Below are 17,908 nucleotides of genomic sequence, written 5' to 3'. Positions count from 1 at the left end.
TATCTAAAAACATGTGCCAAAAGAAATATATCACATATATATGGTGGGACGGAAGGAGTAGAATTTTCAGATGCCATATTAGATATAATTTCAACATTTTTTTGTTAATGATTAGGAACATAATCCGAAATTCATGATTTTTTCGATAATTTGAGCAACTCAAAAGCATGCATGCAAATTTTATGCAGCTAAAAAGTAAGTATTACTTATTCCGCCCCCCTCTAAATTAAATAATTTTATTTTTTTAGAATATCACCGTCTAAATGACATATTTCTAAATATAAAAATATCAATTTTTCTTTCTTTCTTTATTCTCTCTCTACTTGTATAAAATCACGTGATAAATTAGAACGCTCCACTTAAAGGCAAGCTAGGCACGGGAAGCATGGACGGACTGAGAGTACAAGATCTCGACATTATAGTTATAGCCTATAGGTGAATCTATTTATGCTCACTCCACAATATTAATGTAAAAGAAATAGAAATCCACATACTCCTACTTAGGTAATCACACCCCAGTGTGTTGGAACTTCACTGACGAGTCATGAACCCATTTACTAAAAGCAACGAAATTTTCAACAATATAAATTATAAGACAATCGATCACCATATCGGTCTGATTCCAATTCTGTCCTTACTCGGTTAATCGACATTTTAGTTAGTTTAGGACCGAGTAATTAAGGTAGAAAATTGGACCTCAATGTGGTGCTACCCAAAATTTGGCTTCCAACTCACCTTAGTCCTTACTCTTTCTTAGAATGATTGGTCTTACATTTAATAGTATTTCTTTCGTCTGTAATTTATAATAATCTCATTTTGAATTGTTGGCAATTTAAGAAATGTAGGCAGAAAAAAGTAAGAGAATATGTACCTCGTTTTTATAAATGAATTTTATAAGAATATAGTGAAACAAATGACCAGAGCTTTCAGGTATGCGTATGAGACTACCTGGCTTTGGTTTGTCTCTTTTACCTTGTACTAAACCAATGATGATAAGTGTTAGATTTTTTATTCTGGTAAATTTATTTTGTTTCGGATAAATATCAAATTTGATGATTTTGTGCATCAGGAATATGATACGTCGCCTTTGTGTCGGTTACTCCCGTTTAATTAATATATTTATTTACAAAAAAACAAATTCGAACTCCCAATTTATTTATCGGTGAATCATCTGATTAATATAAAGAAACGATGAATGACGAATATTGGAATGTTGTATGTAAAGCACGATGATGAGCCGTTAAACCTCCGTAGATCTAGACGCCACGTGTAAATGATGGGACCCACCTATAACTGCCATGTGGTTATCTCCTTCCTCTCCTTTGTTTCTTCTCCCCCGTTTCACCAGATTATGTTGATTTCAATTTTCACATGCCACATCACCACCAACTCACCCTTTTCTCTCTCTCTCTCTCTCTACAGGATTATATGTAGAAGAAGGAAGCAATGAAACAGAGAACATAATAAAGAAACGAAATCGAAAAGCCAACATCACCATCACCATCACCTACTTGCATGTGAACTAACTCCTTTTCCTTTAAAGCACATTCATTTCCAAACTCCAAACCAAATATCTCTTGAGAGTTGAGAATAGATAGATAGATGGCTGGAAACGAGTGGATAAACGGTTATCTGGAGGCGATACTGGAGAGCGGCGCCAAGCCTTCCCTGGGCGAAAAAGACACTTTCAATCCCACCAAATACTTCGTGGAGGAGGTGGTCACCGGCGTCGACGAGACCGACCTCCACCGCACATGGATCAAGGTCGTCGCCACCAGGAACACCAGAGACCGCAGCTCTCGCCTCGAGAACATGTGCTGGCGCATTTGGCATCTCGCCCGCAAGAACAAACAGGTCTTCTATTACTACATCTTTTTCAAATGGCCCCGATAAACAATTCTCCTATTAGTCTATGAATGTTAACACTTGCAAAAAAGTGTTTTTTTGTTTCTTCTCTTCCAACTTTTTCTGCTTCCTCACAGTTTTTTTCTATAATAATAGTCACATAGGTCCATTCCAAAGTCGCTTTCTTACTATATTTTACTTAAAAGAACTCAGTTTCATATGTCAATTGAGTTGGTTGCTAAATCTAATTGTACTTCAATGTTTAGATGCACTACATTAAAACTTACTTATAAAGCTATTGTTGAAGAGTTTGTGATTTTGGTTTAGTAATTAACTGTAATTGCAATCGCATGGTCGTGGCTTTAACATCTGTGTTTGGTTTGGTAGTTGGAATGGGAAGATGTGCAGCGGGTAGCGCACAGGAAGTTGGAAAGAGAGCAAGGTCGCAAGGATGTAACGGATGATATGTCCGAAGATCTTTCTGAAGGTGAGAAAGGAGACATTATAGAGCCAGTTAAACCGGGCAGTCCCAGGAAACGCTTGGATCGGAACTTCTCAAACGTGGAAGTATGGTCCGAAAGTAACAAGGAAAAGAAGCTTTATATTGTTCTCATAAGGTGCAACTATCTTGTTTTCCAAAAACTCCTTGCTCTAGTATTTTGATACCATATTCTTTACGCTCTTTTTATATATTGATTGTGCATTATAGTGTCTGATTGTGTTTCTCGTCTTGGTTAGTCTACATGGACTTATCCGTGGTGACAATATGGAACTTGGTCGGGATTCTGATACCGGTGGTCAGGTAGTACGGAACATATTATATACTAGTAACCAATTACCTTTTCTTCAGGTGGTTTAAACTAACTAGTTTTGTTTGATGATAGATAAAATATGTTGTGGAACTTGCTCGAGCACTTGCTAAGATGCCCGGTGTGTATAGAGTAGATCTCTTCACCAGGCAAGTATTGTCTTCAGAGGTAGATTGGAGTTACAGCGAGCCAACAGAAATGCTAAGTACCGGCCCTGAGGATGCCAACCTTGGAGAGAGCAGCGGTGCTTATATCGTTCGGATACCATTCGGGACCAGGGACAAGTATCTGAGAAAGGAGTTGCTGTGGCCTCATGTCCCGGAGTTTGTTGATGGAGCACTTGCTCACATTCTCAATATGTCTAAGGCTTTGGGAGACCAAATTGGTGGAGGGCAGCCGGTCTGGCCGTATGTGATCCACGGTCATTATGCGGATGCAGGGGATAGTGCTGCTCTCCTTTCGGGTGCCTTAAATGTTCCGATGGTTTTGACAGGGCACTCACTTGGTAGAAACAAGCTAGAACAGCTGCTTAAGCAAGGAAGGCAATCAAAAGAGGATATTAATTCAACGTACAGGATTATGAGGAGGATCGAAGCAGAAGAGCTTTCTTTAGATGCTGCAGAGCTGGTTATCACGAGTACTAAGCAGGAGATTGAGGAACAATGGGGGCTGTATGATGGTTTTGATGTAAGACTTGAGAAAGTTTTGAGGGCTCGAATGAGGCGTGGGGTTAACTGTCACGGCCGTTTCATGCCTCGAATGGCGGTAAGCATAATAAGTAGACCTTTGTTGATTTATAAGATTGAATCGAGAGCTCAAATCATTTTTACTTGCAGGTTATTCCTCCCGGGATGGACTTCAGTAATGTTGTGGTTCAAGAAGATATTGCTGAAGGTGATGGTGACATTGCGGCACTAACAAATGAAGCTTCATCGCCAAAAGCAGTACCTCCTATATGGACAGAAGTAAGCATCATATCTGTGTTTTCTCGTATCAGAATATTGCACTCGAGTCAACATATCATACCAAATTCTTTATACCGGCTTTTTTTAGGTGATGCGATTCTTGACGAATCCACACAAGCCGATGATTCTAGCACTATCACGTCCTGATCCAAAAAAGAACATAACGACTCTTGTGAAAGCCTTTGGAGAATGTAAACCATTACGAGAGCTTGCTAATCTTGTAAGCCGGCTGACACTGTTTGTTTTGAATCTATGCTCAAAAATAGGCTCATGACTAATACATAGACAACCATTGCAGACTCTTATAATGGGAAACAGGGACGATATAGATGAAATGTCCGGAGGAAATTCTAGCGTGCTCATTACTGTATTGAAGCTAATAGATAAGTATGACCTTTATGGGCAAGTGGCTTTCCCTAAGCATCACAAGCAAAGCGATGTTCCTGAAATATACCGCCTAGCTGGCAAAACAAAGGTTTGTTTGAAACTTCAGTTATCAGATTTTAGTGCACAGATATTCTTTGATCCTTTCTCATTATCCGTTGAATATGAATGTCACAGGGAGTCTTCATAAATCCGGCTTTTATTGAGCCATTCGGACTCACACTAATCGAGGTTTGTTTTTAGTTGTACAGCTGATATATGCTATGATAAGGTAGATATGGTCCGTGAATTTTTTAGTTTGGAATTATAGGCTGCTGCTCATGGACTTCCGATGGTGGCAACAAAAAATGGTGGACCGGTGGATATCCATCAGGTAATAAAGCTGCTGACATTTCCTAGTTATCCATTGTAATGTGATATCTTGAATGTTAATTAACAACATATTATAGATACAATTCTTAGTTATTATTTCTGTTAGAATGAGATATGTTATGAGGTGTTCTGTTTAGTGATGCAGTCATTTTTATATGATATAGGCACTACACAACGGACTGCTCGTAGATCCTCATGATCAGAACTCAATTGCTGATGCACTTCTTAAGTTAGTGGCCGAGAAGAACTTGTGGCATGAATGCAGAAAGAACGGCTTAAAGAACATTCATCTTTTCTCGTGGCCAGAACATTGCCGAACGTACTTAACAAGGGTGGCAGCGTGTCGGATGAGGCACCCGCAGTGGCAGACTGACACTCCAGCAGATGAACATGCTGCCGAGTACTCCTTAAACGACTCACTCAAAGACGTTATGGATATGTCGTTGAGATTGTCTATTGACGGTGACAAAACATCGTTGGACGAGTCACTTGATATGTCTGCTTCTGGCGACAACCAAGTGCAAGACCAAGTCAAGAAGCTCTTGAGCAAAATGAACAAACCAGAGGCAGGGGCACAAGATTCTGATGCTGACAAGAAATTAACTGATGTGCCAAGCAAGTACCCCATGCTGAGGAAACGGCGTAGACTGATAGTTTTAGCAGTCGACTGCTATGATAGCAATGGGGCGCCTGAAAAGAAAATGATTAATCTGATCAAGGAGATCGCAAAGGCATTCAAATTGGATGCACAATTTGCAAGACAATCGGGGTTTGCATTGTCGACAGCTATGCCAATGTCAGAGCTAGCCGAGTTTTTGAAGTCGGGAAATATCAAACTAACTGATTTTGATGCTTTGATATGTAGTAGTGGTAGTGAAGTGTATTATCCAGGCACTTACACAGAGGAGGGAGGAAAGCCATGTCCTGATCCTGACTATGCGACACATATTGAATATCGATGGGGTTCAGATGGTTTGAAGAAGACCATTTGGAAGCTAATGAACTCAACAGAAGGATTTAAATCTAGTCATCCTTCTGGTGTTGTTGAACATGATTTGAAATCGAGCAATTCACATTGCCTGTCGTACGTTATAAAAGATCTCAGTAAGGTCTGTCCTACAAAACATGACATAATTAGTTAAAATTTATGGATGAGGGTGGAACTTATGTTTGATTATACTTGTTTGGGACAGGCCAGAAAAGTCGACGATTTGAGGCAAAAGCTTCGGATGAGGGGTCTGCGTTGCCACTTGATGTATTGCAGAAATTCCACAAGAATGCAAGTCGTTCCTCTGCTTGCATCGCGATCACAGGCTCTCAGGTATTCCAACCAGTTAGATAATAGCATTGTTATTTTCCTTTCAAATTGAGTCTCACTAATTTTGAATTATAAGATGGTTTTAAACAAGTTTTCGTGATACTTTGTTGTTGCTTAATATACTTGAGATGAAGCATATCGTTCCTCGTGTTTAGGCAAAGCGCCAATCTCAGTTTATATCCATCTATAGGTGTTCTTAATGAGTTTATTTTGTTGTTGAATAGGTATCTGTTTGTGCGTTGGCGACTAAATGTGGCGAACATGTGTGTGGTTCTTGGAGAAACTGGGGACACGGATCATGAGGAAATGATATCGGGAACACACAAGACTCTGATCATGAAAGACGTCGTGGGAAAAGGATCGGAGGAGCTGCTGAGAACGCCGGGAAGCTACCTAAGAGACGATATAGTCCCCGAAGACAACCCGCTGATCGCGTATATAAAAGGAGGGGCTGCAGCACGGGAGATATTTGATACATTAAGGCAGCTCTTCAAAACAGCAGTGTGAAAAACACTTGCATCTCTGTATTTTGCTTGCAAGCTTATTTGTATTTTACTAGATTTAATTACTTAGGTTAAGACACTGCCATGCCCATGAACAGGCTGTATTATTATTAACTTCAAAAATTATATAAATAATCTTAACCAATTTATTGAGCCTACTATGGAATCTCCTCACATTCATAATAGAATAAATTTAAAAATGTCACAATATTTCCCTTTTGCTTGGATGTTCATACATGGCGACGTGGTCAAAATTATGGAAGTGGATAGTCCTTTTCGCGAATTAAAAATTGTGAATTGTTGGTAGAGATATTGGAGTTGGTGCATGAAATTTTTACACAATATTATACTACCTTTTTATTTAAAAAAAAGGTTGATAATTAAATACATTGGTAGTAATATTGTGGAATACCTTTTATTCACAATAAAGCAAGAAAAGTTAAATTTAAGCTCAAATCGTAATTCACACGAACTGCATAGGTCATTTTACATTTCCCAATATGAGATTTATTAGTGAAATCAAACATGAGACATGAATGTTAATTAGAAATAAATTCAACAACACTTGCAATAAGGGAGCTTTCCTCTTCCACAGCACCCATCCGGGCATCTAAACGGAGGCTCATTTTCCATTATAGCAATATTTTCTTTCTCAGCTGCAATAAAAGCAAAACCAAATTGCTACTCTCAGCAAATCTGGGTTTATTATTCCATAAATCTCCCTATACGTGTACAACAAAGTAAAAAAAACAAAAACAAATAGTAGTAGTAAATGTTTTATTTGTGAACCCAGTAATTTATAAATACAAATTTACTCATTAGATAAAGAATAAATGAATAAAAATATGAAATACAACAAATATTAACCGAGAGAATTTTGTAGAATATTTGGAATTTATTTTTATGTTAAGTATAAATATATAATTAACTTAAAGATCAATTATAAAATTCCAGGGTATAATTCCAACTTTCCAAGAAAGTCTAACTTAAATTAAATAGCCAGTCAAAAATAAATGTATCGTTATTGAATATTTTTATTAGGAAAAAACGTAGAACTTTCGTTACCTTTAAGGAGTTATTGACTTTAGACAAAAACGTTAATAAAAGTCATTTACTCTGAATTTAATATATATACATGATACATCGAACTCACTAAAATACCTCTCTTAATTTCTTTCTATTTTTTCATCTTTTTAGCAACGAGAAAAATCCATGGTAATTGCCCTATGATGTGTTTGAGACTTGTTATCAAACGTGCATATCAATCCATTAATTTCGCGATTATTAACAACAAGTATATCATGTGTAATTGACTCCAAGCCAAATTAGAGTGACTTCAACCTAAAATTTGAATCCTTACTACTACAATTAATTTGGATAGAAAGAAAGAGCTTACATTCCAAATTATTGGACTTCTCAGTAAGAGTGATTTGTCTCGCATCTGCAACATCAGATGTGATGAGAAGCCCCATAACTAACAATACACCCATCAATACAATTCTCTTGTAAACCATTTTTCTTTTTGCTCTGGAAATTGGTGTGTTTGTTTGTATGAGAAGGCTGTGACTTCGTATGCACTCTCTTTATAGATAACATCTTTAATCAATTAACTAATTAATTAATTCGCCGTAAAACTCTGTTTCAACGAAGAATGGGTTAGGTAAACTAATCTCATATTAATAAAACAAATTTCATAGCAATTGTTCTATTCTATCTTAATTTATTGCTTTACATGTTAGTCGAAATTTTTTTCATTGATGGAAAATCACAAACCCAGGGGTAACATTTGTGATATTATTTGTCAATTTCAAAGTTCGCGAAAAAAACTCAACTTTTTGAAAGTTTCATAATATTAGGTGACAATATCCCTTATTTATTTCATACTACTATAATAATTTTTTAAGCTTACTTTGTAATTATACTCCCTTCCTCTTTTCATAAGCGACTCGTATTTCATTTTGACTCGTATTTCATTTTGAGACGTTTCCTAAATAGAGTCATTTCTTTTTTTGACAAAATTTAACACAATTACCCTCTAACTATAGTCTTTATTCACTTATATGCTTTATTAGGACTTTCTGACTTTATTTTATCTCCACTTAACTCTCTAAATATCATTTTTCTTAAATCATACTCCCTCAGTCCTATAAAATTAAGAACTTTGGTGACGGCATGAGTTTTAATGAAATTGGTAAAATAGGAGAGGTGTAGAAAGAAAAAGTGATTAAAGTATTGTTAACGACAATCTTATAAGAGAGAAAAGACTTGCCAAAACTAGAAAAGAGCTATTTTAGTGGGACGGTCTAAAATGAAAAAAATAAAATAAAAGAAAAGACCATTTTATGGGACGAAGGGAATATGATGTGACCAAAAGAAATGCCTTGCTCGTGGCGGGACGATGAGAGTAATAATAAGTCCAAAAGATAAACAATGCTAGTCAGTGGAAGGGGTGTGTTAGAATAATCGATAATGTTCGTCAAAGCATGGAGGAACTAGTGTACTATATTATATTTCCATACGCGTGTAAATAAATGAAAATAACGAATTTCTAATTAAGTCCCAATTAATTTGTGCATGTATATGTCAAAAGAATAGTCTACGTAAATCCACTTTGGCCCCACCTCTTTATATAACATAAAAACATAAATTAGCCATCATTTAACTCTGCAAAAGTTGGTAAACACATCCTAATGTTTGCAAAACAACATATATATGAGTTGAAAATAGAAAAACCAAATGAAATACTAGTATCAGATAAAATATTCTATGATACTTGAATTGGAGTGGAAATGAGTTCCTTACTTGAAATTCATGAACCATTCTGGGATTTGAATTTCAAAATTAATGACAACATACCATATACTATCATCACCAAATCGCAATGTGGACTGTAAATTTAATTGACCCAACATTATATCTCGGGATTGGTTGGATGTTGATGTTATTAACCGCAGCAACGGCAATATGAGACATCTTTAATGTCACAGCAACCGGAGCCACAATCATACTCATTATCGGTTCCTATCACTTCCTTCTCAGATTTCTTTGCTGATTATGAAACCAACAAAATAATTAACACATTATAATCCACTTTTTGCAGTTTGAAAGAAAGAAATACTTACATCTCGCTCTATTAGACGTCTCTGCAGCATCTGCAACTTCCCAGGAGGTGAGAAGCACTATAACTAACAAAACACCTATAATTACATTTCTTTTGGAAACCATTTTTTTTTGTTTGCTCTGGAAATTTAATGAGTATGTATGTTTGTATTTTGTATCACAATGTTCTGGCCTTCTGGGGTTTATCCACTCTGTATTTTATAGGTACATCACGGATTGGTCTAAAATATTAAATTGGGGATGTGTTAGCATTTAAGAGCAAGTGGATGTATGTCTATTAATACTATTATAAAAGCAAAACTGTATATTCTTATAATTTTTAGTTATTTAGTAAATTTAATTTCTACTGATAAAAATATCCATTTTGTATATAAATTGAAAATAAGGATTAGGATCACATTTACGAGTTTTAGCAAAATCTAGCCCCATTCTGTTATAAATCTTCTTTATGTAATGAGTATATAACATGTTTCTTTTATTATAGACTTTTAATTGTATTGAATTAGTGTGGTTGATGATAAAACATCTGCCATAAACTCGAGATGTGATTTTAATTCCTTGTTTGACAATTAAATCAATAAATAGAATATATTATTCACGGGTGTGAAGGAAAGCCATTCATTTGAAAGTGTAAAGCTATCGACAACGAAATTGAAAAAATAATAAATGAAGACTTTGGGGTTTGGCAATTGGTTCAATGAATACTGCGTCGGATTAAAAGCGACGTGTGTGCTATAAATAATGTGAAAATATAAAAGTGCCTTCGAGGAAATTTCCATTCACGTATATTGGTAAATATGCATAACAAACAAATAATAAATTTATTTATTGTGAAAGAATAGCAGAGGAATTGATATAGAAGATAAAGAGAGACTGCATATTTCCAGAAATAGTATGTTCATTGATTGCAATTGGAATTACGTGCTGCACATATATATAGCTACACTGAGAATAATACTCTACCATAACAAGCAATAGAAGAGTGACAACACAACACATTTAACTGCCTTGGACCACAAGAGCGAGCTGGCCACCTTCTCCTGCTGCCAACGTTTTAGGTGGTCCCAAGAGCACATCTTTCCAGCTCTTCATGTTGTGAGTAGATGCCACGTCCTTGACTGAAGAATCTTCATTTTCACATTTAGCATCAGCATTAGGATTGAGAGCTAGCTTCACTTTAGTTTCAGCTTGCTTGAGAGTGCATAGGCTAACACCTCTCCTCAATTCGAGAGAGGCAAGCGAGCAAACGCCCAGTTTATTGCGCAGCCTATTGAAGAATTGGAAACTCAAGGGTTTAGTGAGAATATCAGCCACTTGATCAATAGATGGCACATGTCGTAGATCAATCACTTTGGCTGCTACCTTGTCTCTTACAAAGTGCATATCCAGTTCAATGTGCTTGGCTCTGGAATGAAGAACAGGATTGGAGGCCAAAGAAATGGTACTAAGGTTGTCCACCCAAATGACAGGAGGTGCATCCAGCTTAATGTTTAACTCATGTAGTAAAGATTGAATCCAAACAATTTCAGAAGTAACAAGAGCAAGACTTCTGTATTCTGCCTCAGTACTTGATCTAGACACAACTTTTTGCTTCTTAGCACACCAAGAGACTAAGTTTTCTCCAAAATATACACAATAACCTGAAGTAGATCGTCTGTCATCAATATCAGATGCCCAATCTGAATCTGAAAATCCAGCAAGAGAGAATTTGGAGGCTTTAATGTGCAAGCCATAATCAGTAGAGCCACTCAAATATCTTAAAATCCTTTTTACAGCCTTCCAATGAGTATCAAGAGGACAAGACATATATTGACTTACTTTGTTAACAGAAAAACTCAGTTCCGGTCTGGTTACAGTCACATACTGTAGAGCTCCAACAACACTTCTATATAGTTTTCCATCCACTGTAGGTTCTCCCTCCACTTTGCTCAATTTGGAATCAGAAACCATAGGAGTTGGAAAAGGTTTTGCCTCTGTCATTTTGACTTTCTTGAGAAGTTCAGAAATATAACCAGCCTGAGATAGATGAAGACCTTGAGTGGTTTTTGAAACCTCAATGCCAAGAAAATGTTTTACTTCACCCAAATCCTTTAAAGAGAATTTCTGATTTAGCTGATCAACAACTCTTTGAACACCATATGGAGAGCTACCAGTAAGAAGCATGTCATCGACATATAAAAGGAGATAGATAGTGTCCGACTTGGTGTTGAGGAAAAATAATGAATGGTCTGCCTTGGATTGAGAGAAACCAAGATCCTTGAGAGTAGACTGCATAGTCAAAAACCATGACCTAGATGCCTGTTTAAGCCCATATATAGCTTTATTGAGTTTACAAACCATCCCCGGGGGTCCCTGCTCAAATCCAGGTGGCTGTCTCATATAAATTTCCTCTTTTAACTCACCATGAAGAAATGCATTGTTAACATCAAGATGTTTGATTGACCAGCCAGAGGTAATAGCAATAGTAAGCATCAATCTGATAGTGGTTGGTTTGACCACCGGACTAAATGTTTCAAGGAAATCAAAACCTGCTTCTTGAGAGAAGCCCTGGGCCACTAGCCGAGCTTTGTGTCTAGCAATTGAGCCATCAGCATTTTTCTTGAGTCTAAAAACCCAAGTGGAACCAATGAGGTTTTTACCGGGAGGCAGGAAGGCAAGAGTCCAAGTTTTGTTACGAAGAAGAGCAAGAAATTCCTCAGTCATAGCACATTTCCAAACTGGAATAGCAAGGGCTATCTTAGCTGACTGAGGAATAACAATGCACAGTTCATCCTTTTTAGAAGAAGCATCAACATCCTTTTTGGAAGAAGCATTAGCAGTGAGAATCTTTGGTTTAAAAATGCCATGTTTAGCCCTAGTGATCATGGGATGGTGATTAAGAGAGACATCTGGAATAGTAGGTGAAGCATCAGGGAGGGATAAGGGGGAAGAAGGGAAAATGATAGACGGAGTAATGGAAACAGAATCTGAATTTTGACTAAGAATTGGAGATGGTGTTGAAATAGGAGAGGGAGTTTGTTGTGGAGCATGAGGAATGGTAGAGGGAATAGAGGCTGAGCATAAAGGTAGAGCCGGATAGAAATCAGGAACAGACAAAGTAGGAGAGTCAGGTTTGGTAAAGTGTGTGGAAGAAAGGTAATGGAAAAATTGATTCATGAAAAATAATATCCCTGGTGATTATGAGCTTTCCTGACTTGAGAAGTACCTTATAACCCTTATGAGAGCCACTATATCCCAAAAATATAGCAGATTCAGACCTGAAATCTAGTTTGGATTTGTTTAGGTGCCTGATATGTGGATAGCAGAGGCACCCAAATGGTTTCAAAGCAAGATAATCAAGTTTGGTTTTATAGAGGATCTCATATGGTGAGGAGAAAGACAATGTTTTAGAAGGAACTCTGTTAATGAGGAATGTAGCAGTGACAAAAGAATCATCCCAAAAATGTGAGGGCAATCCAGACTGAGCTAGAAGTGTAAGACCAGACTCTACTATATGTCTATGTTTCCTCTCCGCTAGACCATTTTGTTGTGGGGTGTAGGGGCATGACACACGGTGAACTATTCCCTCAGACTCAAGAAAATGAGATAAACCCCTGTATTCACCCCCCCAATCACTCTGGAGAATTTTGAGTTTACAGCCAAGCTGTGTTTCAGCCTGAGACTTGAAATGTTTAAAAACTGGAAGAAGCTCATCTTTGGTTTTCAGTAGATAAATCCAAGTGAATCTGCTAAAATGATCAATGAAATTTACATAGTATCTGAATCCATTTCTTGAAGTAATGGGAGCCGGACCCCAAAGATCAGAGTGCACAAGTTCTAAGGGAGCAGAATGAACAGACAGTGATGGAGAATAAGGTAATTTGTGACTTTTAGAGATGGAACAAGAGTGACAAATGAGATCAGATTTCATTGAATGATAGGGAATATTACAATCTGCTAGAATTTTTTTAACAATAGGAAGAGCACAATGCCCTAATCTCCTATGCCAAAGCTCTAGACTATCTGATCTATTACATGAAGAGTTAAAAACAGTAGGAATTTCTTGAGGCTGAGCATTTGAAAGAGAGTAAGGCTGAGCATTTGGAAGAGAGCTCTTGATTGAAGTAGGCTGAATGGAAATGGAGTTTGGAGAAGCTTTGTGGACAAGGAGGAATTTGTAGAGACCGTTCTCAAGGGTGCCCCGTAGAAGGATTTGCCTGGAAACCTGATCTCTCACAAGACAGTAAGAAGGATGAAACTCAAAGTAGACATGGTTATCTTTAGCAAAATGAGACACACTAAGGAGATTCTTAGACACTTGAGGAACATGAAGTAAATTACTGAGAATGAAGCATCTGGAATTAGGGAAAGATTGAGAATCAGGAGTCACAGTGGAACTACCAACATGAGCAATTTGAATACCAAAATTATCACCAAGATGCAAAGATTTACCTCCATAATATTCTGAGGCACTATTCAGATTTGAAAGATCACTTGATACATGGTGTGTAGCTCCAGAATCAGGATACCAAGAGACTGAAGATGAGCTATCATGGCTGGAATCATTAGCAGGAGAGTGATAAGAACTGCCCCTGGCCTGAGCAATGTTAGCAGATGGCTGAGGATTTCCATAAGAGTGATAAGATTGATGATTTGGCCGTGGCTGAGATGGTTGAGGCATGAAGGATTGTTCAAATCTATACCAACAACGGGCTGAGGTGTGACCAGGTTTTTGACACAACTGACAAGTCAGCCTTCCTCTTCCTCTTCCACCAGACCTACCACCTCTGCCACCCTTAAAACCAGATCCATAGCCAGAAATTCTTCCACTTTCATCTTGTCTGTTGAAGCGATTATTTACATCTACACGTTGCCCATTAGTTTGTGCAACATTCAAGGAAGGAGTAGATCCATCCATGTTGATCTTTGTGGATTTAGCTGCATCCAATCTAGATTCAAAACTGTGTAATAGAGATGTTACCTTTTGCATAGTCCAGGGATCAGTTCTGGCTGAGATTGCAACCATAACTAGATCATATTCTGATCCAAGTCCACCAAGAACATAGAGAATCTGATCATCTTCAGATATGCGACATCCAGCAGCCGCGAGAGCATCACAACAACACTTAACTTTTCCCAAATATTCCCTCATGGATTGAGACTCTTTCTTGGAGGATTGAAGTTGCAGTCTATACTGCATTATCTTGGCCTTCGATTGACCTGCAAAGTTAGCTTCTAGAGCTGTCCAGATCTCATGACTGGTGGTTAACCCAACCATGAGAGCAAGAACATTTTCAGTGAGTGAAGACTGCAACCAGGAGGCTAAAAACTGATCCTGCTTCCTCCACAGCAGAAAATCTGGATTCACCTTCTTTTGAGTTGTACCTTCAACAGAAATTAGACGTGGAGGAGCAGCTTCTTCTCCCGTAAAAAATGGCTCCAGATCCAGAGCTCTAATGGTGGACATTAGTTGTTGTTTCCACACCAGATAATTGCTTTCAGTAAGCTTAATGGCTATGGGGTGTGTTTGGGTTAAAACGGGAATAGAACTTCTGTGAGAGGATGCATCCTCCACATTTGACCCATCTTTTTCAGCCATGATTCAAAATAAAGGAAAAGAGAACAAAAGGGAAATATGCAGAACCTAGGATGAACCTAGGCTCTGATACCATGAAAGAATAGCAGAGGAATTGATATAGAAGATAAAGAGAGACTGCATATTTCCAGAAATAGTATGTTCATTGATTGCAATTGGAATTACGTGCTGCACATATATATAGCTACACTGAGAATAATACTCTACCATAACAAGCAATAGAAGAGTGACAACACAACACATTTAACTGCCTTGGACCACAAGAGCGAGCTGGCCACCTTCTCCTGCTGCCAACGTTTTAGGTGGTCCCAAGAGCACATCTTTCCAGCTCTTCATGTTGTGAGTAGATGCTAGCATCAGCATTAGGATTGAGAGCTAGCTTCACTTTAGTTTCAGCTTGCTTGAGAGTGCATAGGCTAACAGTTATGTGTCTTTACAAAATAACCATTTACTACTAAAATTAATGGAGTATTAAATTCTTCAATGGAGTTTGAGTAATGGGAATTGGTGTCTGGGGAATGGGTCCGAGGAATGGTTGGAGTGGGGATTTAGCGGTATAAGTTTAACCATTAGTCAGCTTAATTTATTTATTTTAGGCACTTTCACATTACCATTTAAAATTGAAATAATTTATAAATTATGTTACAATATTTGTATCAATTAGATTTTAGTATCATCAATTGTTTTAATATAACTCATTTCGAACCACTCTAAGTGATCCAATTTTTTTTTTTAATATGTCTTACTCTATATAACACATTTTTAAAAATATAAATATTTCTCCTTATACTTTTTCTCGCTCTGTTACTTTATTCTCTCCACTTAATTCACAAAATAATATTACATAAATTTTTTTGTCAAAATAGAAATGCTCAATTTAGAGTCGGACGTAGGGAGTATATACTTGATCCGTCTCATGCTATTCGACTTTTCGTTTTAGGTTGTAAATTTAGGATTGAATAATTTGTGTAACTAAATTAGTTATTTAAGTGTAATAGGAGAACACTAAATAATGAAACAATTAAATACTAGTATAATTTTTATTTAAAATTGAAATAATACAAAATAGTTTGAGACGAGCCAATACAGAAAAGTGCAAGTAGAATGAGACGGAGGTAATATAATATACTAGTATCTTATGGATTGATATACTTAGTATTTATTTGTATAGTAGTTACGTATGTATACTAGTAATTCGTATGAAAATTATAGTATAACTGAGTTTTATATTATTATTATTTTAATGTATTTAAATTTTTGTCTATATATGAATTAGATATTAATCAAAATTTGCTCTTAAATTTAAGAACAATTGAAATTAACGCTAAATATCCACATCTGAATTAATATTATTAGAGACCCCAAAGAAGCTGACTAATCTAATTACTACTCCCTCCGTCCTAGAGAAGTTGACACACTTTCCTTTTTAATTTGTCCCATAAAAGATGTTATATTTCCCTTTTTGGAAAAAGTTCTCTCTCACATGAATATAAAAATTATATTTTCTCTCTCCATTTAACACACAAAACAAAACCTCCTAAAATCTCGTGCCATTTTCAAAGTATGCCAACTTCTCTGGGACGGAGGGAGTACTATTTTTATAACTGCATAAATGACACAACTTTAAGTTTTCAACATATTACTAATATCTTTATCTTTTTATAAATAATTAAATTATAAACTATAATATGTCGCAATAGGGTCCTATTCTAATGCTTATAGCACCCTAATCCAAAATCAAGACTAAATCTTCATTCTTGGATTTGAAATAAGTGGATGAGATTAAAGCTCACAAATCTCAATAAATATTAGACAAAATATCAACAAAATGGTAATATCGTCATTATGTTATCATATGATAATTTTCGTGAGTGTTTTTTTATATCAACATTGTGTATTACAAATATCAACAATATGACATTAGAATATCAACACAAGGACAAGAAAATATCAACACATTTTTATTGAGATCGGACATGCATATTATTGAGATTTTGCCTACAATATATTGAAATTTTTTATTGCATTTGTTAATAAAAGTTGCTTATCAACATGTACGAAAATTGAAATATAATTTATCAAATTTCATCACCCGAACATCGTCGGAACATATGCAATTGAGATCTCGTTGGAATCCTTATTAAATTATCTTTAATTTGATATTTTTTTTGCGAAAAAATAATTTAAATTGAGAGAATTGTGTAAATTTAAAGAGTTGAGATGATTTTGAGGAGAGATAAAGTAGTTAGTTATAATTACTACATATAGGATTTGACATTAATACCCTTTTAATTTAATTAATAATTATTTAAATTTAAAATATATTACACTTGGCATTATATCAACCACAAGATCTTCTAATCTAATGGTTAAAAATTGATCTCAATTTTGGATTGATAATTAGTTAGCAATTGATCACATCCCTGTCTCAATATACCGTAAATACATATATTTGCATACATTTTTTTTATACATTATTATGTTATATTATAACGAGGTCTGCTTATTCTGTCGATTCCAGTTAATCGGTTATAGATTTTGGCTAACCCCGTCATTGAAATCAAACCCGAATTTTAATCGGTTCCTATACTAACTTTTTGGTTGTTAACTGACTGATTAGTGTAGGAATCAAAATATCCAAAATCAAGTAATAATATTCAATAACTAATACTTAAAAATTTAATAATTCAATAATATGTGGAGTGTTATATTGCTAACTCAATGCTTAATTGCTAACTACAACTCAATAATAGCCATTAGATATTCAAATTAAAGGTCTAGATCATCAACCACGAAATGTCAATACGATCAACAAAAAACGTCAATAAGGCTATAGGATTAATTCTAATAAAAATCAATAGGGGTATTAATGTCAAGTTAGTTATAACTAACTTTTAAAAGAAATCCTAAAACTTTAAATTCATATAACATATATCAAATTAAAGATAATTTTATAAGGATTCCAACGATATACTACATGCATATGTTCCGATGTCAAAATTTGAAAAAAATTTGAA

General features: G+C 36.0%; 1 protein-coding gene and 2 long non-coding RNA genes across 4 annotated transcripts; 1 reads left to right on the top strand and 2 right to left on the bottom strand.

Annotated features, from left to right (window-relative positions):
• The first annotated feature begins 1,391 nt into the window (after positions 1–1,391).
• Positions 1,392–6,341, top strand: LOC125195728 (probable sucrose-phosphate synthase 2). 2 transcript variants are annotated; one of them, XM_048093915.1, is made up of 13 exons: positions 1,392–1,854; positions 2,233–2,462; positions 2,584–2,647; positions 2,730–3,419; positions 3,491–3,619; positions 3,708–3,839; positions 3,918–4,094; positions 4,181–4,234; positions 4,314–4,376; positions 4,540–5,171; positions 5,241–5,484; positions 5,569–5,696; positions 5,918–6,341. In XM_048093915.1, exons 1-13 carry the CDS (start codon positions 1,603–1,605, stop codon positions 6,198–6,200), a joined length of 3,078 nt encoding a protein of 1,025 aa, XP_047949872.1. In that variant the 5' UTR covers positions 1,392–1,602; the 3' UTR covers positions 6,201–6,341. The 2 variants fall into 2 exon arrangements, with proteins under 2 accessions (XP_047949872.1, XP_047949871.1); XM_048093914.1 differs by having other exon boundaries at positions 4,540–5,484.
• Positions 6,342–6,633: 292 nt separating this feature from the next.
• LOC125191646 lies at positions 6,634–8,588 on the bottom strand. Its single transcript, XR_007171196.1, has 2 exons — positions 7,593–8,588; positions 6,634–6,852 (listed from the first exon to the last, which is right to left on the bottom strand). It is a non-coding gene; the product is annotated as an uncharacterized LOC125191646 (long non-coding RNA).
• A 243-nt stretch (positions 8,589–8,831) lies between these two features.
• LOC125191838 lies at positions 8,832–9,512 on the bottom strand. The gene is made up of 2 exons (XR_007171260.1): positions 9,319–9,512; positions 8,832–9,244 (listed from the first exon to the last, which is right to left on the bottom strand). It is a non-coding gene; the product is annotated as an uncharacterized LOC125191838 (long non-coding RNA).
• Positions 9,513–17,908: the final 8,396 nt, after the last annotated feature.

The sequence above is a fragment of the Salvia hispanica genome, chromosome 6 (genome assembly GCF_023119035.1).
Source record: "Salvia hispanica cultivar TCC Black 2014 chromosome 6, UniMelb_Shisp_WGS_1.0, whole genome shotgun sequence".
In the NCBI taxonomy this organism is placed as follows: domain Eukaryota; kingdom Viridiplantae; phylum Streptophyta; class Magnoliopsida; order Lamiales; family Lamiaceae; genus Salvia; species Salvia hispanica.
This window is presented reverse-complemented; position numbering and strand designations above follow the sequence as displayed.

What these genes read in the sequence shown, in the direction of transcription:
- LOC125195728 (XM_048093914.1), top strand. Translation starts at nt 1,603, where the DNA reads ATGGCTGGAAACGAGTGGATAAACGGTTATCTGGAGGCGATACTGGAG. An exon ending in TCGGACTCACACTAATCGAG is followed by an intron (nt 4,235 to 4,313) that starts GTTTGTTTTTAG and finishes TTGGAATTATAG; the next exon opens with GCTGCTGCTCATGGACTTCC. An exon ending in TTATAAAAGATCTCAGTAAG is followed by an intron (nt 5,485 to 5,568) that starts GTCTGTCCTACA and finishes TGTTTGGGACAG; the next exon opens with GCCAGAAAAGTCGACGATTT.